This window comes from Paramormyrops kingsleyae, chromosome 14 (assembly GCF_048594095.1).
Source record: "Paramormyrops kingsleyae isolate MSU_618 chromosome 14, PKINGS_0.4, whole genome shotgun sequence".
Taxonomy (NCBI): domain Eukaryota; kingdom Metazoa; phylum Chordata; class Actinopteri; order Osteoglossiformes; family Mormyridae; genus Paramormyrops; species Paramormyrops kingsleyae.
In genome coordinates this window covers 3,769,823-3,796,168 of record NC_132810.1, presented here as the reverse complement: position 1 = coordinate 3,796,168, position 26,346 = coordinate 3,769,823, and the positions used below count along the sequence as shown (strand labels likewise).

The window sequence follows — 26,346 nt, the reverse complement described above, 5'->3', positions numbered from 1 at the left end:
GGGACATGTTACTGTTCCTCCGATACTTAGTCTATGTCTTATTAACTTGGCCATCTATATTATGCACATCTTTCTTTATTCCTTTTCTGTTCATTCTTTATTTTTTCCATATGTACAGTTTAAATAGTCAAATACATGAACTGCTCTGTACATGATGTCTGCCCTCAAAAATACTGCATAGTCCTTTATAATATTTAAACAATAAACTATACATTTGTTTGTCCTACAAATTTTTAAAAGAAGAAAGTGGTATCACAACAAAGGATTTTCTACTTAATAATTCAATGAATAACAATAAATTAACATTTAGGGGGTTCCAGTATCTTACACCATCAAACCAGATGTTATTACTTAATCAATGGCATTTAACAATTTTGATCTAATCAAATGTTTGTGCCGAAAACGTTATGAACTTCAGAAGCACCTTTAAAATCCCAAATGAAACCAACATAGTGACAGAACAAATTACAAGAATATGGGTAAAAAGCCGTATACTTGTATGCATCTTCTTCTGATACTGTCCTACAAAAAGCTTTTCAAATTTTGTATAATTTCAGTGTAGCATTTTTAAAGCACAATCAGCAATGAAAGCACATTTTGACACATTTTTACTACATTTTTATTATAGTTGATGTATTCGTACAAACAAGACGTAACATCTTGCGTCAGACTTAAGCAATAATTTGTCAATGGTTAATTCTCCGATGAAATAGAATATCGGCAGTAAGAACAGATTTCTATAGCAGCACCCAGTTAATTTTATTACGTAGTTACGTTAGCATAAAATTATTTTTAAATGTATAAACAGAGCATCGCACATGGAAACGAGAAATAGGCTATAAGGTTTTCTAAAGAAATTAGAACAACGAATGGAAAAGTAGCCAGAAGGACAGATACAGCCACAAATGAGACAACACTACAAACAATCGGAAAGAAAGAAAGCGGACTTAACATACCACCAGGGATGCTTTAGATGCAGCTGAGACACGTGACATTGTTCGCTTGTTCGCTTGTTCAAGCTTGTTCGCTTGACAAGTCCCTCAAAGGATTCTATCAGTACATCACATGTACCACCCGCATGGGGAAGATTCTGGACAAATGCTATGGTTCAGTCCAGAATGCATACAGATCTATACCCCTTCCCCCTCTCGGCTCGGCTGATCATCATACAATCCTGCTCGCCCCAGCATACACACCGATCATCAAAAGGGCAAAGAAGGTTGTTAAAAACATCAAACAGTGGACAGCAGAAAGCATCCAAACCCTACAAGGATGCTTTGAATCAACAGACTGGGACAATCTCCTTTCTTCTTCCAACAATATTCATGAGCAGGCAGACACAGTCTCATCATACATCTCCTTCTGTGTTGACAACATCATCCCATCAAAAGCAGTCACCATCTTTCCCAACAATAAACCTTGGATCACCAAAGAGCTCAAGGAAATACTAAACAAAAAGAAAAGGATTTTCTTTACTGGCTCTGAATCAGACAAGAAGGAAATCAACAGAGAAGTCAAGCAAGCAATTAAAACAGCAAAACTGAAGTATAAAAACAAAGTGGAGCAGAATTTTTTAGAGGGAAACCTTCGCTCTGCTTGGCAGGGACTGAAAACCATGGCCTCTGTGAACACAGCTGTCTCCAGTCCCAGAACCATCCATGTGGAAGGCAGCAGCGACACATCACTCCCTGATGACCTCAACTCCTTTTACACCAGGTTTGAGTCAGACAACTCCACTCAGCTCCAGAGTTTAAGATCCTCACTTAAATCGGACAACTCTGCATTCACCTTCAACACTCTGGATGTAGTTAATGCCCTTAAGAGGACTACAGAGAGAAGCGCACCCGGCCCTGACCACATCTGCAGCCGAGTCCTGCGGCACTGTGCTCAGCAACTAGGTGGCGTATTCCAGACCTTGTTCCAGAGCTCTATGGACAGTGGCATAGTACCCCGCCTCTGGAAACATTCCACAGTTATCCCCATTCCCAAAAAAAGTATAACCAAAGCTCTGAATGATCTTCGGCCCGTGGCTCTCACCTCTCTAGTGATGAAAGCCATGGAGAGGGTCGTAAAACAGCACATCTTCAGAACAACTAACCCGCATATGGACCCTCTTCAATTTGCATATCGCACAGACAGAGGTGTTGAAGATGCAAAATCATTCATTATAGACACCATGCATAAACATCTGGAGCAGCCTAACTCATCAGTTAGACTCTTGTTTGCTGACTTTTCCTCAGCTTTCAACACTCTACAACCCCACATCCTGGCTGCTAAACTCTCATTCAACTTTCATCTGGACAATCAGTTAATCCTGTGGATATTGGACTTTCTGACCAACAGATCACAGAGAGTTCTGGTAAACAATACTCTCTCTGACCTTCGTTATACCTCTACCGGGTCACCCCAAGGATGCGTGCTGTCTCCTCTGCTCTTCATCTTATACACGGATGACTGCAGAACCACACAGCCCAACTGCCATCTGGTGAAGTACGCTGACGACACAGTCCTCCTGACTCTGCTGTCAGGCCCCTCACACAACCATGGTCAGGCTCTGCAGAAGTTTGTGGACTGGTGTGACACCTCATGTCTGGAACTAAACGTCAGTAAAACCAAGGAGATGGTGGTGACTTACACCAACAAACAGAGGGACCTGGCTGCGGCAGTTACCACCTTCATCCATGGTAAACCAGTGGAGCTAGTCCAGGAGTATAAATATCTGGGCACCATCTTTGACCATCTGCTGAAATTCTCCTCCAACACAGAGGAGATTCTCAGGAAGTGTCATCAGCGGCAATACCTCCTTAGGAAACTGAATTCCTTTGGAGTCAGGAAAGACATTTTACGGTCCTTTTACTACTCCTTCATAGAGAATGTCATCTCATTCTCCATCATCTGCTGGTTCCATTCCACCAGCACGCAGCACAGAAATCGGCTACAGAGCACTGTCAACGTGTGTTCTAAGATTATTGGTCTGCCCTTGAGATCCTTATCACACATCTGTGACCAGCAGACACACAGGCTAGCACTCAAAATCATTAAAGACCCATCACACCCGCTGAACACTGCCTTTGAGTGGCTCCCCTCCAAACGCCGGCTCCGTTGTCCTGGTTGCAGGACACAGAGGAGGAGGGCCACCTTTGTTCCTAAAGCTGTCCTTCTTTTGAACTCCTGACACCCTCCCAAACCCACCATTATCACCTCACACTCCCATCTGCCCCTCCCCCCTACAATCCAGACCTCCTCAGATCTGAGTCTCTCACTTTTTTTTTTTTTTTTTTTTCCCCCCCCCCACTTTCTCCATCATGCATACTATTGCCTCTGTACTTTTAGTCATTTATTATGTTCATAGTTTATTGTGTGTCTGTGTGTCATCGGTTTCGTTTAATGTTACTACTGTTATTTGTGTGCGTTGCTCCTCTATGCCTTTTAAATTGCCCCTCGGGGACAAATAAAGTTTTTTGAAATTGAAATTGAAATTGAAATTTAATACAGTATTTTGAAATACGGTATTACTCTTTGTTACCCCCAAGTGGCAGGATAGTGGTAGTGTGCGTGGACCTCCAAGCATGCTTTTGCATCCCATATTGCAATGCGGCACAAACGGCGGAAAGCTCTCTGAAATGCATGTCTATAGTGTTGTATAGAAGGTTGTCCTAAGCTGTAGGTGTCGGAAAGACTGCGAGTGAAGCTAACGTCGTGGGTAATTGTCATCGTAATCCCCGATAAACCAAGGTCTCTTTGTGTTGTATTCTAGCCGCCTGTCTTGGGGTAAGTCATAGTTTGAGTAAAGTGAAAATCTTGTAGTACTAAGTGCGTAAGATATTTACAATAAAGATGGTTAAGTTTGATCGGTATCCAGAAGTACTATCCGTCGAGGACGACAAAACGAAAGCCGCCATTTTTGCTGCGGGTCAAGTTATTGTGATGAGGAGTCGAAAGCAAAGATAATTAATATTGTTTTATTTGTAGATAATAACCGAGTATTGGCGTTTTTAAATAACCATACTTGCAATTTGATTGGATTTTGAAATTGAAGCAAGTCGGTAATTTATATATTATTTAAACTCGACCATATAGTCGCCGGGCTATGTAGCTAGTTAGCTTTGCCATACAGCGGGTTCAGACAGTCATTTCGTTGTGTGGCCGTCTTTAGGTTACGGTTTCTTTAAACGCTTCATTGCACGTGTTTCGCCGGGTACAATGTCTTAGCGTGTGTGGTTTTCGTTATGCTAACTAACTCGTTAGAACTTGTTTTGCCATTGTGCGGTATTTACCTACCGGGAGTTTTCTTAGGCCTCGCCCGCAAGGTCTGGGTTTAGGTGTCCCAGAGCGGAGTAATTGTCCCCCAGCATGTTTGACGCTGTAGTCGAAATCTAAATTCTGAAGTGTAATGTCTACAAATTATTTTGTAAGAAAGTTTAAACGTTTAAAAATCTAAATGCTACTACATGTTTGATCGTACAGGTGTTCTAGATATTATTTGTTGACTGGAAAATTGAGAACGTTAAATTTAATTGTCACCTCGGAATCACATATTGGCTAAACAGACCGGTGGTTTGAGTGGTGTGCTGTCAGTACGTTAAATATGTGCATGATTATTGTCTAGTTTGCTCTTCGGGCTTCATTCATGAATTTATAGTAAAATGTATATTGTATGCTAGCAATTTTTGAAGGAACTGTAGAAGAATTGCATGGTTCTTGTTGAGAAGGCTGATCAGTTGTTTAGGTCCTAATCCTAATCAACCATTTATCTGTTGCAGGTCGGTAACAGCGAAGATGTCCTACCCACCTCACCTCAATCGACAACAGATTGGGATACCCCAACTGCCCCCTGGGATCCCTCCTCCGCAGTTCGCGGGGTTTCCTCCAGCAGTGCCACCAGGTAGGTGAAAAATACAATTTAACAGGTTAGATACTCTTCTAATATTATTAGGTCTAATCTGTTTCATACATGTTTACATATATCAAGTTGGCTCCCAACGGAACTATTCTGGGCATGTCTTACTGGGCGGAAGCCCGGAGATGACCCAGGATATGCTGGAGAGATTATATCTCTCAGCTGGCATGGGAACGCCTTGGGGTCACCCAGTAGAAGCTAGACTCTGGAGCCATGGGAAAAGATGTCTGACCTGTTCGGCATTGTGCCACATCAACCCTCTCCAGAAAAAACTGCGTGAAGATGAGATGTACATAAACCTTATCCATGCTTCAAAATAATGGCTTTTAGAAAATTCCTCTTTTTGAGTTTACTTTGGACCCCTTGTGCTCATTTTGATGTAAAATGAGCTGATGCGTTTGTGTGAAGTTTAGTTATGCATATACAAAAGTAGTAATATGCTTGACGTACCTTGGTCATTAAAGTGCAGTTCATTTAGTCATTTCTCTCTTTCAGGAACACCCATGATACCTGTTCACATGGGCCTTATGACTCCAGCCCCCACAGTAAATAACTGCAGTTTCTTTTTCAACCGTATTGCATTTGCTTGTGGTTTTAATCTTGGAATTAATGTGAATTTGTAATGAGGCCTGCAGTAGACTTTGAATATAAATATATATTTTGTTTTGTGGGGAACATTTTGGAATGTTAGATGGTTGCTATACATAGGATTTCTGTTGTGTGTTTAAGTCATTTAATCGAAAAGCGCTTTTTACGACAGGTGCTAGTACCCACCACGATGTCAATGGTAGGGAAGCCCATGGGCCCCCGTAAGGAGAACACTGGAACACGGGCCAAGGAGACTGAGGAGAGTGGGGGTCCCACTACCACAGTGTTTGTGGGGAACATCTCGGAAAAGGCTTCGGACATGCTGATCAGACAACTGCTAGCAGTGAGTGCAGTCTGTTTGTACCGTTTTGGTTTGTTTTTCTGATCCTGAAGGGATTTTTATGTTACATTAATATACCAATGCTTAAAAACAGTTCTAAGTTTGAGTAATGTTAATTCTTGTTAGTGATGCATGTTTTTGTAACTTTTAGGTTTGGCACTATAATGCCAGTATTATATATAATTATAAAAATTCTGTTCAATTTACAGGTGCAGTAGCTTACTGTAAAAATGGTGTATTTTGTGTAGGATTTTTAAAGCACAATCTGCAATGAAATGACGGTATAAGACAGTAATGACTTAAATGCCCTTTTAAGTGTGTATTTGCTTTTCGCACTGTTCCCCCTAGAATGCATTATTCAGTGTAAAAGTTCCTGGAGGATTCACTTTTGGTGATATCTTGGCACATTTCAGCTCTATGTCATGAGTATGTTTCTGCTTTCATTAGTTGCCATGATATATATTTTTATTCTCTGGTTGTACAGAGCAGCTCAGGTCTAGTGGTTTAAATGTCTTCATTTGGCCACCAGATTAATAGGTATTTAACCACTCCTCTTACATTTTCTTAAAGGTAGGAGTTGGTATCTAATGCACATGGTAGAGGATAGATCAGCTTCTTACTCTGAGCTGTGTGTGCGGTAATGGAATCCTTCTATTCACTCGAGAGTCTTCCATTTTTTTGTCCATATTCTCATTTATCTGTGATAGTCAGTGTCTGCTGAGTGCAGAAAAAGTAAAATATTCTGTAAGGTTGACTTTACAAGATAATACCTAGAATAGATGGCTTGTATACACCTGTTCTAAATATGTGTGTCTGTCTGGCCTTTTCATCCCAACAAATATATCCTCCACAAAACGTATTTCTTCTTTGCAGAAATGTGGCTTGGTCTTGAGCTGGAAGAGGGTTCAGGGAGCCTCTGGAAAACTTCAAGGTAAAAATAAAACAGGTACAACACTTCTGAAATATTTTCCCCACCTTCCTCTATATCTTCATATTCAGACCTTTTCATTTGGATCCTTTAATTGGTTTTGGGTTTGCTAATCTGCCAAAGTTGCTGCTCAGTGGAGATTTGCATGCGGGGTCAGTACTTGGCAAAGATAAGTAACAGATCAGGTTCCCCATACTGTGTGTCTTGAGTGGGAGTAAAGCCATGCTATAAAAATGACCTTTTGCTTATTTCGATTTAGATTTCTAGATTTTTTTTTTATTAAGCGATAGTTTCTGCTTTTGCCCAGTTGAGTTGCCTGAAGTTACCTAGCAGTGCCTCTTGTCGCCTCTCTTGTTGCCTTTCTTGTCTAAGCTGTGCAACAGTTTAAAATTTTCTGAATCCCTCTTCTGCCAAACTGTCATCATCCTGGAAATTAATGAGCGAAGTCCTTGGCTGACTGATAATGATAATATGATTGCTTTTCCTTTAAGCGTTTGGATTCTGTGAATATAAAGAACCAGAGTCCACGCTACGTGCACTACGACTTCTACATGAGCTCCAAATAGGTGACAAGAAATTGCTTGTAAAGGTGGATGCAAAGACCAAGGCCCAACTGGATGAATGGAAGGCAAAGAAGAAAAACTCCAATGGGGTATGTATTGTAGTGTATGTATTGTAGTGTATGTACCCTAGTTTTTACCAAGGCTGTCTTCAGAACTGTCATTCATTATTTCCTACTTTATTGTAATGGAACACTGTTGATGCTGCTTTACATCTTCATGTTTCCCTCCAATAGACAGGGAAGCCAGAGGATGGAGAGAAGGAAGACGAAGAGGAAGTTCTGGATGAGGAGATGAAGCGACGGGACCAAATAGTGAAGGGTGCGATCGAGGGCCTGATACGAGAGTACTCCAGCGAGCTCAACGCTCCTTCTCAGGACGCGGACACCCACCACCGCAAGAAACGAAAGGAGAAGAAGGAGGAAGTAAGTCCGCTTCACAAGTGCTTCCCGTTCTCCAGAATGACCTCTATGGGTTTTGTCATCACCACATGACCGAGTTGCTCTCAATTAAGTTCTGCATGGTTTCAGTTGCCCTGAGTATGATCTCACACATTCCAGCAGAAATTGTCCGGCTTGTTCAAAAGCAGCAGTGTTTTCTTTCCTTCAAAATTAATTTCAGCTTTTTATGTTTACTGATTATTAAAACTGATCTTACAAATGCAAGCCCTACATTTCTAAATCTGTTTTGAATTAAGAATCTAGTTACTAGGGCTTAAATTTTGTGACTTTTGGTGATGCTTATCAGGTTACTAATCTAAGACACGCTTCACAAAACTTAAGTACAAAACATTCTACTTAAAATGGGCAGCAAAGGTTTATAGATCCCTGTTGAAGTTTGTGGTTTTTCAATGTATTCGCTGAAATCAAGTGGGGAGTATATGGCAGGTTACTCGCAGCCAGCGGCAGTGTTGCAGTAACTGGCCACTCCTTGTATACGACAATTTTTTGCGTGATGTTCACAAGTTTGTGCTTCGGGCTAGGGCGACAAGAAGCATGATGCTTCTAACACAGAACACCCAAGTAGTGCTGGGCGTTTGTCGTGATTGCATTGTCGATTTGGAATTTCTACACATTGTGTTACAACACAATGTAAAAATCAATTTTACCTGTAGTGCATGTAAAAAAAAAAGCCAGTTAAAGTGCTCGAAACCCACCCCCTATTGTCAGTCGTGGAGGCAACATCTGGCTGCGGGGCTGGCTTTTTTTTTTAGTAAGAATTGTTGGATAGCATAGATGGGGAAAATAAATAGCTTGGAAAAAACAAAAGGTATTGGAATGGAACTTGCTTCCCTGTGTTGGAAAGGTAAGGAGTTTTGCTGTAATAACACAGCCAGAACACCCAAGTAATCACTTAGGTGTCATTACCCAGGAATGGCCCAGTTGGTTTGCAGATGATTGTTCTTGTATAACATCTGTGAACCAACCTAGAATGCCCTCTGTGCAGGAGATATCCTTGCAGTTTGACTGAACTTGAACTGTTGAGTAGGATGGGATAAAACTACAAAATTTCTATCTATCTGAACAGACTTGCTGCTATAATAGATGCGGATGGAGTTTCCACAAAGTGTTAGGTGAAAGGTTTATTTGTCTTGATTTCACCCTTTGAATGAAAAAAAGTTGAAATTTCAGGAAGCCTGGCTGCATTCTCTTCATAGGTGTGACCAGTTACGTCTAAACCTTTCATTAACCTGTAGACTTTTACACACTTTTTTTTCCTTCTCAAGTTTTGCTTATGAGAATTAACCAAGACTTAATATCATTTTGGTTAAATTTAGATTTAAAAAATTAGTTGAACTGAATATTTTTAATATGATTGGTTTCTGTTGCAGGAGGATATTAATGCCATTGAGATGGAGGAAGACAAGAGAGACTTGATTTCCCGAGAGATCAGTAAATTCCGAGATACTCACAAGGTAAAATGCACGCTTGTTTGTGTCTTGTAGTCTGAACTTTGGAATCTGTTCATGTGTAGTTTATGCAGGTTACTGTAATCCCACCATCAGATTTGTGTGACAATTTTCATTTGGATGACAGTTTGCACATCTGCTGAAGCTTAAATTTTACTTGGGGTTGCCAAAAACAATCTCACATTAAATTTCATTTTTGAGGAAGTACCAGAAATGTAACCATTTTTGCCATTGTAATGGATTTGGTAAACACTACTCAGGAAAAATCACATTGTGAGGAAGATGATCACCATTACAAACTCAAGGAGTTTACCCTTACGATTTAATTTCCCAAAAGATGACTCAGCTGTAGAAATGCGTTTCATGTTAATCTATGGGAGACACAGGAAGGTGTGAATAATAAGTTAGGGCTCATTCACCACACAAAATGCATGGACCTAATGTAAAATTCCCTTCAAGCTAATCTATTCATTAAACCCCACCATTATGATAGAGATCATATGGTGACTAAAGCAAGATGAATCTCAGAGCTTTGGAAAAAGTTACATGGATAGGATGTAAGTATGAGCTTTCATTTCCTCTTTACACATCTTGGGCGCCCCCTTCTGGAGGACTTGCAATGGGGGCAACAGGCTCTGAGACGCACTGACAACTTTTCATAATTGCGGTACTGGAATTAACCAGGGCGTTAGTGTGGCATTTGTTCGCAAGAAATGTGTCCCGCCCACCTTAAGAACTTGGACCATGCCAGCGGGACTCGAGGAGCCCAGTGAACCTGTGTGAGTCCTGCTATGTAAATGGCCAGTGTGAAAAACAATTAACCACTGCAGTGATTTTGGCTGCAGCCTATACTGTAGCAGGGGGCGCCCTTCCACAGCACGCTGCGCTCTGAAGACTTGCCAGGTAAGACGTCTGTTCCTGTCCACTTGTGCTCCCCACGTCCCTCCTTCCTTTCGCCTCCTCTAATTCTCATTCCATGCTTAATGTACCATGTTCAGTACTTTTATTTTTATGTTTTGCTCCTCTTATGTCAGTTTTTAGGGTCAGATTGAAGTTTCCCCTCCTGATCTTTATACTGTCCTTAAATATTAATTCAGTAAAAGTTTCAATTCAGTAAAAACCCAGAAGCAGAATGCGTACATGTCAAGCTTGGCTTACAAAGCTTGCTTTGGAGGATTGAGAGGCTAGCTATGCAGCTCAGGCAGTCTAATTGGACAGAAAAGGATTATTTAACCAAATAGTCGAAGCATTCTTTGACTGTGCATCTAGACCAGGGGTCTCCAACTCCGGTCCTGGAGAGCTACCGTCCAGTAAGTTTTCTGTCCTACCTGGCTTCTGATGAGCCACACCTGTTCTCAGGTAAATACCAGGAGCAGGTGTGGCTCATCAGAAGCCAAGTGGGACAGAAAACCTACTGGATAGTAGCTCTCCAGGACCGGAGTTGGAGACCCCTGATCTAGACTAACTTAATAAAACCAGTTTTATTGCTCCTAACTTCCCAAACGCCATATTTTTTATTTTTTATGTTTTTACATGTTAGATAATCTGAATGTTGCATAGATCGACCTCTAGAGCATTTTAATTGTTAGCACATTCATTTGCAGCTGTTGCCTTAGTGGTAAAGTTCTGTCACATCCACACCAGGGCTGGGCGATACTGAAAATAAAATGCAATATCTTAATAAAAAAAACTATCGGGATAAACAATTTTGAGTCATCCAGCACCCCCACAAGAAACCGTGAAAGCAGGGGAAAGTATTTTACAGATAATCCGCTTAACAGCCAGTGTTAAGACTTGCTATCTGGGGTGTTGATTGATTGGCAGGTTGGGTATAATTATGATTTAAAAATGTGGCAGATCATGTAATGCAGTAATTCAGTTATGGTAAGACCTAGCTGCATACCACCATTAAGTTATTTACAATACACTGTTACCTTCCTGTATCATTAAATTTTTTTTGTAAGTTGTAAAGCATAGACTACAAGGTAGACCTAAAAGCCAGTCTTGCTTTGTGTGTAGAGTACGTCTACCTCGCCGACAAATGCAGCGTTCACCGGGTAGTCGCTGTTAGATAACACTGGGTTACTTGTCCGTCGCCGATTACTGATATATCGCCCAGCTCTAATCCGCACTTGCTAGACTTCATTTATTCTTACTGTAGCTGAGGTAAGTTATTTAGAGGATTCAGAGACTGCTAGTTATTTGCTCTCGACTGACCCTCTTAAATGTAGGGTGTTTCCTCCTCCTCTCTGATTTTCCTCCTTTTCTCCTTGTCCTCCCATGTCTTCCCTCCTTCCCAGATGAATTATCTTTCTCTTGGTCTCTCTCTCCTGTCCTATCCTATGTTACTCACTGTGCCTACCGCAGCATGGCACCCATAGTGAACTCCAGGTACGCTTGAGAATTAACCGTTCTTTCCTGTTTTGGGGTCTGTGAAGTTTCATGTAATGGTTAAGTGATTGCTGTGATTAACAAACAGTCTGAAGGCCAGTTGGAGGCCTTGAGTAGTTTATATTGGCCTTTGTGCACGATGGGTGCCATGCTGCCTGGTAGGATAGCTGTCATTGCTTGTTGGTTAGAACAAGCCTTGGGAAAGAATCAGAAGACTACAGATGGGTAAGACGGCTTCTGATTTCATTTCTTTTGCCAAAATTTAAATCCTACAATGCCTCATGATGTATCCATGCTGTGTGTTTTTATTTAGGAGTTCTTTGGGAATGTTTTGTGTGTGTGGATAACTTTTTCGTAAGAATGAATTATTGGTCCTAGGGATCACATACGTTTTTTTTTTTTTCCCCCCGTTTTTTTTTCCCTCCTATTTTATGTCTATGAATCGTTTTACCTGCTTTTCCTCCCAGGCCTAGCTAATAGGCTTGTAGGGGCAGAGAAGCGCTGAATCCATAGCTCAACACCTGTAAGTCACAAACTAGTTTCCACGAGGATCGATCTTTCTGTTGTGAGAGAGTCTCCATCTTATCTGCGTTGAAAAGGAATTCAAATTTAAACTATGCTGATATAAAGGAACGCCCCAGAATTACATTCAATGCTTGTCATTTGGAATGCTGAACAGTTTCCTTTAAATAACGAAGTGGTTTCCAGCATTTGTGTTTGTCTGGCTGCTATGATGGTCTCAGAGAGTGTATCTCATACAGGAAATTTTTTTTGAGCATAACCTCACTGTTGCTGTCCATCTATATGAAGTGGCATTTCTTCATATCCTAAGGATTTTTAACTTTTTTTTTTTCCTTCTGAATGGTTGCGTGCAGATTGTATGTGGTAGGTTCCAGCATGTGTTGGTAACTTTAGACTACTCATAGGTAGGAATTTAATGCACTGGCATTTCATGCCCCAGGTTAAGAAGCCTGGGTCTGTATGCATCGGAAAGTCCTTAATTTGAGCAGCCTGAAGGGTGCCTCAGCACTTCATTATGAAAGGTCCTAAACTATACTCTGAAAAATGGACTTAGACGGTTTTAGTTTGTTCCCAGACCCAAGTCATAAACAATCATGGTAGTTGTCACTATTTGTCTAAGTACGGTTGATTTAGAAGGGTTTTTAACAGCTTATTGTTTCCTTGTTTAAGAGTAACTTAAATACTACTGCAATAGAAAAATTTGGCATTGCATTGGCTAAATATGCCTAGAAGCAAGCTTGTCTTTCCATCTCCCCTTTGCACCAAATAATTAGGTTGGGTACTTGTTCAGTAGTATTTTGACCCTGATAGGGGTGGGTTTGCTGGTCTGGCAGACTATTGGCATTCTTTTGAATAACATCTGACTTGGGTCGTGTCATGCTGTGGAACTCCTTCCCTTCCTCCACATGGCAGCAGAGATGAGTTCTGTGCACCATCTTTGGGCCAGGGACTGTAAACCACTTGACATCTTTGCACTACTGCACGTCTTAGAATTTTTGTGCTGCTTTGTCACTCCGAAGTGTCATCTGGCCTCTTTGTAGTAATATTTCTTCTGTCTTTCCCCCTTTTTTTGTTCTGCCTATGGGTCTGCAGAAACTGGAGGAGGAGAAGGGAAAGAAGGAGAAAGAGCGACAGGAGATTGAGAGGGAGAGGAGGGAGAGAGACAAAGAGAGAGAGCGGGAGAGGGAGCGACGAGACCGCGAGAGGGAAAAGGAGCGGGAGCGGGAGAAAGAAAGGGAGAAGGAGCGGGAGAGGGAGCGGGAGAGAGACCGTGATCGCGAGAGGACGAAGGACAAAGAGAGGGAGCGTGAAAAAGAGCGGGAGAAGGACAGGAGTCGTGACCGCAGTAAAGACCGCAGCAGGTCCAGGTGGGTGCAGGACACGGTGATGGTGAGTGTGAGCCTTGTTTTCCCATACATGACTAAATCCATCTACTCCCACCAACCGCTGCAGAGAGAAAAACAGAGAGGAAAAGAAACGTGACCGTGAAGAAGATGAGGAGGAAGCCTATGAGCGGAGAAAACTCGAGAGGAAGCTGAGAGAAAAGGAGGCCGCCTACCAAGAAGTGAGTGTGCACTGTAAGATCCCACTGGAAAGATTCCAGTGTCCCAAACAGTTACTAATGCCGCCACTTCTGTTGGTTCTCTAAAGCGCCTGAAAAACTGGGAGATCAGAGAGAGGAAGAAGGCTCGGGACTATGCAAAGGAGCTAGAGAGAGAGGAGGAACGTCGTAGAGAAATGGTAACCGTAAATAACCCTTAGCCGTGGTCTTTGTTCTTTTGGATCAAAGATAATTTGCGCTAAACCCTTCATTGGTCCTCAGGCAAAAGAAGCCAAACGGTTGAAAGAGTTCTTGGAGGACTACGATGACGACAGAGATGACCCTAAATACTATCGGTAAGTTTTTAAGGTGCAAACCGGTTGACATGTAAATGGAATTTATATGTGTTATGCACTTATAGACAATGACCTCTTCACTGTATTTAAAATTGTTAGATTAATCTTTAAAAAATACTTGGATTTTATTCTTCATTGCAAGTCTTGCTTTGCAGCAAGTCTTAAAGCAAGGTCGAGAAGCTTAGCACGAAATGGCAAATGTTAATACCTAATACCTACGTTTGCCATTGAGTATGTAGTGCATTCTGGGAAAAAATTACGCGCACATTGGGGCAATGTAAGAAAACGGTGTGAAATGGTGGTACAATTATGGGGCTCTTTGCTGCTACCGTGCTTCAGGGGCAGTGCCCTGCAAAAACGTCTGCGGGACAGAGAGAAGGAGATGGAGGTGGATGATCGGGATAGGAAACGGGAGAAGGAGGAGCTGGAAGAAATCCGACAGAGACTGCTGGCAGAGGGACACCCAGACCCCGATGCGGAGCTCCAGAGGGTAAGTACATATCCAGGCCCACGAATCCTGTCATTCTCAGTGAGCTTCTGCTTGATTTACCCCCCCCCCCCCCATATCTTCTCTCCAGATGGAACAGGAGGCCGAGCGCCGTCGACAGCCCCCGGTGAAGCAGGAGCCAGAGTCTGAGGAGGAGGCTGAGGAGGACAAGGTGCAGAAGGAAGAACGGGAGAAGAGGGGAGGTGGTGTAGCAGGACCAGACATTGTGGAGCCCGACCCTCAGTCAGAGGATGAAGTTGAGGAGGGCGAAGAGGAGGATGATGAAGTGCCCGATACCAAACCCTGCCTGAAGCCGACGCTGCGGCCAATCACAGCAGCCCCGTCTGTGTCGTCCGCCAGTGGGAACGCCTCACCCAACACTCCTGGCGATGACTCTCCCTGCGGCATAATCATTCCTCATGAGAATTCTCCCGAGGCCCCGCCCCCTGAGGAGCTCCGTCCAAAAATCGGTCTCAGTCTTAGACTTGGTAAGTCTCAGAGCATTAAAGAATTACCTAACTTTGATTCACGTTTGACTTTTTATTTGTTTGGATTCATTCCGGCACCGAAAATGTCTGGATCCTTCCTGTTCCTAACTAGGTTCAACGAGCAGTCCAAGCCAGCCTAATGCAGTGAAACGCAAGAAGCTCGCAGTGGACAGTGTTTTTAACAAATTTGACGATGAGGAGGCTGATGAGCTGCCAAGAAAGAGGAAGCTTGTGCCATTGGACTATGGTGAGGACGAAAAGGGCGGCTTGGGCCTGGATGGAGCTGAAGTTGCAGGAACCAAGGGCAGCGTCAACACCGAGGAGAAGCGCAAACACATAAAGAGCCTGATTGAGAAGATCCCCACTGCCAAACCTGAACTTTTCTCCTACCCACTGGACTGGGCCATAGTTGACTCGGTGAGATGTTTCGGGAACCGGGGCAGTGGAGTCAGAAGGGTGTTTGATGTGTAGAAAAACGACGACATACCTTTGGGATGACTTCCTGAGTCAGATTGCATTTTGAATGCTCTTACTGTATTTTAGTCTGTCAGGGGAGAATGTGGAAACTAGCCCTTAGTGGTTGTGTGCGGCTCTTATTGCATCAAAGGGAAAAAAAGATCAAGCAACTAGCATAATGAAGGCAGAGATGGTATTTGAAACTGTTTTCAGCTTTAATGCTGATTGTACTAGTTTCCTAATATGGTATTTATTGCATAGGTAAAATACCACTAGTATAAGGAAAAATAAGGTGGAGTTCTTTAATTAAACAGTGTCAACTTTCTCACAGACACTAATGGAGCGACGGATCAGACCTTGGATTAACAAGAAGATTATTGAGTACATTGGGGAAGAGGAGGCCACGCTAGTTGACTTTGTCTGTTCAAAGGTATGTTTCTGTATTTGAATGTACTGCTTAATATGACTGGTTTCATTTTAGATGACTTCTACTATAAATAGTATTCTGTTCTGCATTACACAATAGAGATTTATAAGTAATCCCGAACACTGAAGGAGCTGTATACTCTTCTGTATGGTTTTGCCTGTCCAAGGTTCTGACATGAACTGCATCTAATTCCCCCCCAGGTAATGGCGCATAGCACACCACAAGGAATACTGGATGATGTCGCCATGGTGAGTATCCAGAAAGTTTTGTTTTCCGTTTAGTGGAAGTCGTCTTGACTCTTGGATGAATAACGTCTTGTGTATCACGTGAAAATCACTTATCACCTCCCTCTCTTGCAGGTGTTGGATGAAGAGGCAGAGGTCTTCATAGTAAAAATGTGGAGGTTGTTGATATATGAAACTGAAGCCAAGAAGATTGGACTTGTTAAATAATTTAAGCACTGAATGGACTCCTACGTTTTCTTTCTTATGATTCTTACAAACCATTCTATACCCCAACTTAACCCACGGAAAGGACACTGGGTTTTTTTTTTTTTCTTAAGGAAGGTGTAAAAATGGGCATTTCCCTACCACCCACTAGACTTGCACATCTGAGAGAACTGCAGCTCCTCCCTTGTGTGTGAGTGAGATTGCATGTTTGTATATGTTGATGCGTGCACTAATATCAAGGCGCCCATATGGCTAACTGCATGGCCAGATGTTCATTTCCAAAATTGTATTACCCTCTGTTTCAGAATAGATAAGAGGTTGGCACAGTGGGTGAAAGTGAGGTTTCACACGGTTCTCAGTGAAAAATCACTGCTGTACCCTGGTTAATTTTAAATGTGTTTTTTTTTTTTTTTCCCCCTCCCCCTCTTCCTCCTTATTGAGGGGACACTGCTCTGGGACTGTAAAAGTTACTCTGCTTTTGACCAGCTAACATCTGTGCATATCCATTAGTTTTATGTTTAACCAAGCATTTAAATATCGAGTGATATGCCTACCTGATTTCATAGCTTGACGCTTCCCAGAACATACAATTCCTATTCCGACCCCCCGTTCATGTTCATGTTCTGGAGGTTGCATTGACAGAGGTCACAGCACAAAGAGGATCACAGTGAAATGTCAGAGTTGTTCCTCCTGCAACTTTGTCCCTTTGATTGTCTTGTAGACTTTGGAGAAATTAAAATGATTTTTTTTAAACTAAAAGGAACTGGGTTTTTTTTTTTTTTTTTTTTTGTCAGGCATAGTGTCTGGAATGGATCAAGTGCCTGTTCACGTTGGAGAAACTATGAGCATTTGATTTGGGCACTGCCTGAATTGGTTCAAACAAAGGTGTAATGAGAAATTGTAAAAATCTGTGTTTAAAAAAAAAAAAAAAAAAAAAAAAAAACTTTTAAGGAACCTAAGCAGCCAAATAAAATCAATATCCACATCCAGTCAATCTATTCACTTATTCAGTTCAGCTTTCACATGAATAGACAGCCAGGCCCTGTTTTATGCCTGCAATACCATTCCCCCCTGTACTGAATACTCATGTCTAAGAAATTATACTAAATTCTGCTTTATTTGGTTTATTTTAAAATGTTTAAGTTTGGGGCAGCAGATGGATTTTCATCTGAGTGCCACACAAAGCTGATAGTGGCGTATTGGAGCTTATGTGTTACACCCGTCTGTCTTCCAACTGCTTACCCTGGACGGGGGCATTGGGGCAGCCTGCAGTGTCACGGCCTACAAGGTAGGATACAGCCTGGATGGGATGGCAGGGCACACAAGTGTGTAAACCCCTACATACGTGATGGGCCTGTAAGTATTAAAAAAAATACTTCAATGGGTTTTTAGATAAAACCTAGATCTGGCTTTTTGTCATTTTGTAAATTATAGGCCACTGTGATTCGTACCACTTAATGCAGTCAAGTCTCCTTATTGTAACATTTGGTTAAGTATCAATTTTACAACATCCGACCATCTTGTAATTGCTTATTTTCGGGTGTGTCCCTGGAGCCTGTTCCCAGCAGATTACGTTACTTTGTTGGGAACAGTGTACAGTTGGCAGTGGGATTGAGATATATTAAAAATTCACAGAAATTGTCTATTTACCAATTGATGACAAAAGCACTCAATCCATCTTTACAAACTCTTATGATTGGGAAATGATGTACAAGTATTGGATATTGCTTATTTCAATCAACTGTGAAAATTTGATTTAGTCTTGTGTATGTTTATGGATTTCAAAATGATACCACTGGAAAAAATGGACTTTAGCATATATATACCCTGGATGGGATGCTAATCTTTTGTAGGGCATATGCTCGAGCTCACAACACAAGCGGAGGACAGTTTAGAGACACACATCATCCTAACTCTATGTCTTGGTAGTGTGGGAGGAAAACGATGTAACACGCAAACTCCAAACACGCATAGTGGAAGTGGGATTTGAACCCACAACCGTGGAGGAATAACCCACCCCGTCACTCGGCTTTTATACCAGGGTAGCTAACTTCGGTCAGCATGCCATAGTGAGATTTTTTATTCGTCTGCACGCACATTTACATGTAATTTACGGTTTTATTACCGTGTAAATTGTAGGATTTGCAAACTACCCCAATGCTTTTGATATACCTAATTTTAGGTTTATAATGGAATAATATAGATTTGCCGTAATATTTCTTGTGAGCGCGAGTCGGAAAGCGTGAGTGTTACGCCAGATGCGTAAGAGTTAGCAAACCCTGTTATACGAATAGCAACACAGGATGAAATATGGCGATTCTACTGTCATTCTAGATAAAGATTGTTCAAGTTTAAAAGTTTGATTATGTTCAGAAACGTTGATAAAAAATTATGTCTAATTTAATATATTCCAAAATTACACCACATTTTCTGTTTTTAGCTGTATAACTTGCTCTATTTGCAGATTTTAAAGGGGGGACCTCTTTCTGCCTGTTATCATATTTGAAATATTATTACGCCCCCGCCGATTTTCCTACTGGCGGAACACGTGGCAGATTCAGCGACTCGGGTCAACCGGATAAGTTCGCTTCAAACCGGAAATAGTCCGCAGCACCGTGGATGTTGATTAGCTGCTCGGCTAAGTGCTTGTACTGAATAACAGCGGCAAACCAAGCACGAATAAAGGTTTTAGCGATCATGTTAAATATTATGCGGTAGTTTTTTTTAACCCTAGAATAGCAACGTCTCAATACACAGAAACAAAGTACTGGCTAATCGCTAATCACGAATACAATATTACCGTAGGTTAGTTTACCTCACAGGCTAGCTAGGTAAACCGTTTTGGGTTTTCGACCGTAATTCATTGTAAAAGAGTGTCAGCTGAAACATTGTCTTTACATTTGCGCGATAGCTGTTCCGTTACAGTCTTAGCGACACCTGTTTTGAATTTTGGCAAATGTACGATACATGCAGCTGGCTGAGTGTTTTGTTCTGGTGATCAGCATCGCTGTTAATATATTCGTACTGCTAGGACCATCATTGACATCTAGGTTTTAGTAACATCGCAGTTGTTCGGGCCACAAGCGGCCGTATATAGCCGAATAATCGACTTCGAGCCGTGGGCTAGAAAACTTGGCAAAATGGACGAATTCGTGTCGATCAGCCTGCTCTCCTTGGCGATGCTGGTGGGATGTTATATCGCCGGGACCATCCCCTTAGCAGTGAACTTTTCTGAGGTGAGTAATTTGTTTAAATTGCTTTTAATGGGGGAACTGAGCGGAATGCGAAACTGCTCAGCGCAAATGTTCGTTTTGCTGGTGGGAAAAAAAACTGGTTCATTTTGCACAGTCAAAGTTCAGGTCACCCATCTTAACATTTAATAGAATTAAATCATATGATTTAGGTATTAAACGCAAATTCGAATCGCTAACCGTTTTAGGGCATATCGAACTTGCCGTTTTAACAATTATATATCCAAGTGAATCTTTCTTTGTAATGTAACAACACTGATGGAATGCAGTGTGTATCATAAAGTTATGGCATATTCATGAATGACTTGTTTATGTTTGGCATTCCTACAGGTTTATTTCAGGGTTTTAATATTTTTCTCAGTTTTATGCATAACGTTTTTTTAAGAACACAGTGGAGATATTCAAAGATTGGTGTCAGTGTCTTTGTGTATGGTCAGTGTTGATCTCCCATTGTCATCCCATTTACTTATTACCAATCCATTTACACTCAGACACTAGTCTCTCTTGTTTTGACTTTTATTTAGACTTTAATGACCCATGTTGCGTGTAATGAAAAAAGATTTTTAAGAGCAAGTCTAAATTTAAATCCCTAGAATTAATTAAAGGTTGGTGCCTTGTTTCATGGTCATAATAGTAATTATATCCTGCTTGTAAATGAAAACGTGTCCACTATTCTACTTCCTGCTAGGAGCGGCTGAAGCTGGTTACAGTGTTGGGGGCAGGGTTGCTATGCGGCACTGCACTTGCAGTTATTATTCCAGAGGGGGTTCATGCACTGTATGAAGAGGTGCTGGAAGGTCTGTATGAGAGACAGTTGCAAGTTTCTTGCACGCCTGTATTTGATCATTTGCATGAGCAAGGCAGGTGTTTACAGTGAGTCTTTCTGTACGAAGCTGGTCACCACACACATGGGCAAATTGAAGAGGCCGGGGTCTCGGAGCAGAAAGTCGCAGTGGATGGATCTGCAGGCACTGGCGGCAACCAGCTACACAGTCATGAGCAGCTCCACGCCTACATCGGGGTGTCGCTCGTCTTGGGCTTTGTTTTCATGCTCCTCGTCGACCAGCTTGGTAGTTCCCATGTGCACAGCACTGATGGTTGGTTCTGATTTTATTTCCCATCTGCCTTTTTGGTATTTTTCTTCCTCAGACAGTGTACTGCAGTGAGCAGTAGGCATCAAACATAGGCATTGCTAAATGCCAGTGACATTTTAATTTTCCTTACACTTAATTCTATGCTGTACCCAGCATAATTTTCGCTACTAGCCAACTGGAATAGTTTGGTAATACAATGTAGTCTGACGGGATTTGTTTTACTATCTAGCAGGCTACTGTTCAGCCTTTTGTACTCGCCCTTTGTCTAAATTACTCTCCTTAGGCCAGTGGGTGAGCTTAATATCCAGCCTTGGCTTTTCCACCCTGTTTGCTGGTATTAAATTGCCATTTCCCAGTATCCAACAAATCCTCTTCAAATAGCGGTAAAACACTTAATATCGATAATATCCAACCAAAACCTTGTGTATGCTAGTAGTAAAGTGTCACTTGCTTTGTTATATAAACATGCAGTTATGGTTACCAGCTTTATCGAACTTACCACAACTCATTAATATTAATGTTGTTGTGTCATTTTTTTTTGTTGTGGTGTAATAGCAGAAAATAACATTTTGGCGAGTATTTTTAGTTCTTTAGGTTTCCGTAACACTATAGAAAGTGTTTGTTCATGGTGGGAAATGCCAGTTAACAGAATGTGAACATCATCATAAACTCTTTTTTTTTTTATTATTTTTTTAAAGATCCAGAATCTGGACGGGCTGGTAGCTCAAAAATTACTACTACCTTGGGACTGGTTGTTCATGCTGCAGGTAAACAAAAATCAGGCAGACAAAAGCCCTCGTCTGTTGGGCTTGCATGTGTGGTTTTGTTTCTGCTGGGTTTTTAGTTATAGTCTATTTGATTTTACTTGTAGCTTTTGTTTATTGTGTGTCTTGATATTTACAAATTTGTAATGGTATAATGCTCGTTCTTTTACAAAGAGGTTTCCTTTGACATGTCTGGTAGTTGCATAGTGAAAATTTAATAACACATTTTTCTTCCATTATTATACATCTTGAAACTTTTCCTTAAGTTTAAGACTGGTAGCTTGTTAGCTGTTTTATTTCCTTGAGCAGCTTGTGGGTTTTATAGCTGAGCGTTGCTTTGTGCCATGTCTGTCCAGCCGATGGAGTGGCTCTGGGGGCCGCAGCTTCCACGTCTCAGACCAGCGTCCAACTTATTGTTTTTGTGGCCATTATGCTGCATAAGGTACAGAAAAAGAAATTAGCCTATGTGGATTGCTTACGTTTTTAAAATTGAATACTGAATTTTATACATATGCACAGTTAATCATCCTGTGCTTGTTCCATTTATTCACTTATAAATACATTTTTTGCTAAACCTGACAATACAGTCATACTCTGTTGCAGTTAGTCTGTCATTTAACACATCATAGATCAATTGTTGTTGATTTTTTTGCCAATCTGTTAATTTGCATAGGAAAAAAAATCACAAACCTGTTGTGTGTTGAGAGATTCGTACAAGTCATACTGATTTTGCAGTCATGAATACTGGTGAATATGATAAACATGTACCTTCAGGAAAGAGTGGGGCATGGACATGGAATACTGCATTGTGTGTTTGACCACTTTCCATCCCTGCTTGCTGTTCGCCATTGGTCAGGCCCCAGCTGCATTTGGATTAGTGTCCTTCTTGATGCACGCCGGGCTGGAGAGGAATCGGATTCGCAAACACTTGCTGGTATTTGCTTTGGCTGCCCCTGTCCTCTCCATGCTGACGTTTCTCTGCCTCAGCCAGGTAAATATTACATACCTCACGGTCAGTAAATTTGGTACTTTGGTCATTTACCCATCTTGTTCCCGAGTATTAATTCTTGGTTTTAAAAATATTAAAGTTTGTCTGATCTAATTTTGCTTAAAATTAGCATTCTATTGTTGTAATGTATGATTACATACAAAATATATTTATATATGCTAGTTAATTAGCATATAACTGATTAAAATATAGTGTCAAAATATGTCTGTACTGACTAATTAAAAAAAATATGTATTTTATAAGTAGGTATGCTGTAGAATTGTATCAGATTAAGTTTAGCATTTAGGACCTATCTTACTAGCATCTGAAAGTGCATATCTGTAGTTTTGCAAGATTAATGAAAAAAATCCTGAATATTGTAAAGCCCCACCACTAATAATGAGGTGAAAAATAATGGCGCTTTTCCAGTGGCATACAGGACCCGAGCTGTACCCGAGCCGTAATGCGGGACTAGTTAGAGCTCCGGTTTCCACTGCAGGAGGCCCGGCTCCGCAAAGGTGTTGCCGAGTTTGGAGAGTGACAGTGACGTAAAATATTTTTCTTCAGATAATCCATGCACAGAACACCGGTGTGTCTGCATTTTGACCAATCAGATGGTGGTGACACAACCGGCTCGGGTTGGTCACATTCTTGGCCCTTCTAGCGAGCAGGGCCATGCCGGGTACGGCTCGGGCACTGTGCAGTGGAAAAGAGCCAGTTTGCGGTTCGGGTCTGGTATGGCTCGATTCATGGTAGCAGTGGAAAGTGCGATAACTAAAAAAAACTTGTGAGAATTCTTTTCATTAAACGTAATAACCCTATTCATAGGGTATAAGTGTATTGATTGTTTGTACGTTTCTCTCCTTCCAGAGCAGTAAGGAGGCGCTGTCGGAGGTTAACGCCACAGGAGTCGCCATGCTTTTCTCTGCCGGGACCTTTCTGTATGTGGCTACCGTACACGTACTGCCCGAGGTGGGCGGGGGTGGCCACAGCCACAGCCCTGGCGGAGCAAGCGGGAGCAGCGGACTAAGCAAGCTGGAGGTCATGGCCCTGGTGCTGGGCTGCCTCATTCCTCTGGTGCTCTCTATCGGACACCAGCACTAGAGGACAAAGCGAGGCCGAAGAGGGAGTGCACGGAGATTTAGGACAGTGGCAGAAAACAACTACAAAAATAGAAACTTTTAGTTCCCAGCAAGGAGACATTATTTGTCAAGGGCAACGGGCACCTTGACTCAGAATGAGTGGGAAGAGGGCACTGTAATATGGTATAGTGGACAGGGTTTGTTAGGAGAGTATCGTGTAATTGGTACATCTCTCGTTGAAGCTGTACAGAGCGAACGCATTCTGCTCATGAAGACAGAGCCTGACGGCCTCCTTTTTTATCGTGAATTTAAAATATTTTTAGGGTAAGTGCATTAAGCGGGAATTGGGTTGCAGTAATGTTGGCATACCGACCAAGTTTGTCACCAAGGGTAATCGGTAAACTTTCAGATGTCATTGTCATTAGAGTTGTTGCTGAAACAGAAATTTAATGGTAAACATCAGAAAAAGGTGCTAATATACTAGTAAGAAGAATAAAAAAAATAACTTTTCTTGCTGTTCTGGTCAGTTGTAATCTGTGGTTGAAGCTTCAGTCTAACTGTTAGGGTACCCAAGTTGTGTATATATATTATTTGATGTTACCCAAACCAACTTGAATAGCAACATATTCCTCATATAGTTTGAAAAGTACTAAAGCCATTTTGGTAAAAAAAAAAAGCTGCTTTCTGTTTTGGGTCTTTTCCCAAATGCAGCTGCTTCAGCAGTATATCTGCTGCTTCTGCACATGAACATGTGAACTGAAGCTCGCATTCGCAAACAGAGAATACGGAATACTCCAGATGAATTGTTCTGTTAGTAAATGGCTATTTATTCACATGCTCAGCTGGTTTCATAAATGCTCTCCTGAGTTTTGTCTTAAACTTTTGCCAAGGGAATTGCGGAGAAACGTTTGTTTTTCTACCATTTGAGGAATCCCATCTCTTGCTTCTCCGCTTCCACATCTGTGTTGTCCAGTTGCAGCAGAATCGTCAAATCGCACTTGAACACTTTTCCCCCCCTTGTTTTCTAAAATGCCAGTTTTTCAATAGTTACTCCAGTACAGATTGCATTTAAAAACCGTTTTTAAAATGGTTAGTTTATTTTAGCGAGTTTAATAACATTATGAATAAATGTTTTGGGTTTTTTTTTTTAAACATTTATTTGTACTGAGCAAGAGGGAATTAAGTTGAGTCTTCTTGAACATTTCTTTGCCTTCAAGGGTCCAGAGCATATGCTATAAGGTGTGAAAGTTCAGGTCTGCAGGTGGTCCATTCATGTCTGTAGACCACTGGGGTGTGGGGTCCTTTTTAATACATTTAATTATGTACTGATGTTCTAGGAGAGGAGGAGCCTTGTCCGTATGATTAATAGACCTAAGTTGCCATGCATTTCTAAAGGTGTTGAGATCCCAGCCTTTTTGAATACCAGCAATAATTATGAAACAATGTAGTCCCTGACTTCACCAATGAGTCAGAGAATAGAAACTTCTCTGTTTTTCCCAGTTGAGGTTGTGGTTGTCCGTCAAAACTGAAGTCCTTGAAGCAGACTTATTTTAAAATGTATAGTATAATTTCCAAAATCAAATTTATTTGCTTTAAGGTCTTTGTTCTGGAGTTCTTGGACGATGGTTCGGTATTTGTTATTTTTAAATATGACATTCAAAGGAGTCTAGGTGGGTCAAACACTGGATGAATAAGGTGGTTTAATTCTAAACAAAAAGGGAAAGGATCCATGTAATTAACACTTAATTAAAAACAAAGAGAAACCTGCATTATGCTCCATTCATTTGTAACCTGAAATAGATGTAACCTCCCTTTGCCTTATAGACCGCAGTCTTCTAATTTCATTATGATTATCCTGCACATTCCTGGTTGAGCCTGTTATCTGTGCCCCCCCCCCACTTCAGGAATCAAGGCTGTGTAGTCTTGTTTGTTATCTGATGACCTCTCTCCCACTGGAGGGGGGTATTGGGTAGTATTTACGCAGCGTAATCCTTGGAATCAATCATGGGAGGGCAAAGGGTAATGTGAGTTGTGTGTGGGGGGGGGTGTGTACTGCAGTTAAAGTACTACTAATAACCCATTTTAAAATTAGATGCCAGTGTTAATTACAGAGAACCCTCCTGTTCCCAACCCACTACTCCTCCTGGTATCGCCGGGCCCCACCCTCTCTGTCCGTGGCCAAAGGGATTTCTGTATGGTTTAGGCAGAGGGTTTGGGTGTAGCGGAGGCTAGACTAGTGGTTACTGTTTTATATTTACATTCCATGGGGAGTCTGCCTTATCTCATTCTCTTGATTGTGAAAATTTACAAGACATAGCAAAACTCATGATTTAGTGTTTTTCTTTTTTTCCTTTTAAATAGGTGCAATCTGAAGAAAGTGTTGTAAATTAAGAATTTCCTATTAAAGATTTGCTTCTTTTAATTAAAAACTTCTGGAAGTTAAATTACTATTTGTTTCTCATTGAATACTGCAGTCCATCTTTTCTCAGTCACCCACTTCTCTTCTCATTTATCCTATGAGTTTCACGGATTTCCGTTAGGGATCCTATGAAGGTCTTTGCTGGACAGACACAAATGAATAAGCGATGCTCCTGCTCATTTGTGCATAGATGAAGTCCTTTTTGTAAAGCCTTTTTCCTGTGGCAGTTGGGACGCTTAAGATTAAGTAGTGATTGTGATACACGGTACATGATCTGATTTCTATTTCATATTGTAACAGAATAACTCATGTAAAGTGTGCAATTCTGGATCTGGGGGTTTCAATGAAAATAATGATTGAGCTTTTAATAATATTCTGCACTAAATACTGATCTTCCAACAGGAACA

General features: G+C 41.4%; 2 protein-coding genes across 3 annotated transcripts; both read left to right on the top strand.

Annotated features, from left to right (window-relative positions):
- Positions 1-3,614: 3,614 nt before the first annotated feature.
- On the top strand, positions 3,615-17,100 carry rbm25a (RNA binding motif protein 25a). Of its 2 annotated transcripts, none has more exons than XM_023835984.2 (18): positions 3,615-3,771; positions 4,764-4,885; positions 5,396-5,445; positions 5,661-5,831; positions 6,702-6,759; positions 7,248-7,408; positions 7,553-7,741; positions 9,148-9,231; positions 13,231-13,505; positions 13,591-13,702; positions 13,789-13,878; positions 13,961-14,034; positions 14,374-14,524; positions 14,613-15,009; positions 15,122-15,426; positions 15,797-15,895; positions 16,093-16,140; positions 16,252-17,100. In XM_023835984.2, exons 2-18 carry the CDS (start codon positions 4,780-4,782, stop codon positions 16,342-16,344), a joined length of 2,463 nt encoding a protein of 820 aa, XP_023691752.1. In that variant the 5' UTR covers positions 3,615-3,771; positions 4,764-4,779; the 3' UTR covers positions 16,345-17,100. The 2 variants fall into 2 exon arrangements, with proteins under 2 accessions (XP_023691752.1, XP_023691751.1); XM_023835983.2 differs by having other exon boundaries at positions 6,702-6,774.
- Positions 17,101-18,921: 1,821 nt separating this feature from the next.
- On the top strand, positions 18,922-25,964 carry slc39a9 (solute carrier family 39 member 9). Its single transcript, XM_023835990.2, has 7 exons — positions 18,922-19,577; positions 20,281-20,389; positions 20,486-20,689; positions 21,385-21,453; positions 21,807-21,892; positions 22,307-22,441; positions 23,309-25,964. The coding sequence occupies exons 1-7, from the start codon at positions 19,482-19,484 to the stop codon at positions 23,540-23,542; spliced, it is 933 nt and encodes a 310-aa protein (XP_023691758.2). The 5' UTR covers positions 18,922-19,481; the 3' UTR covers positions 23,543-25,964.
- The last annotated feature ends 382 nt before the right edge of the window (positions 25,965-26,346 follow it).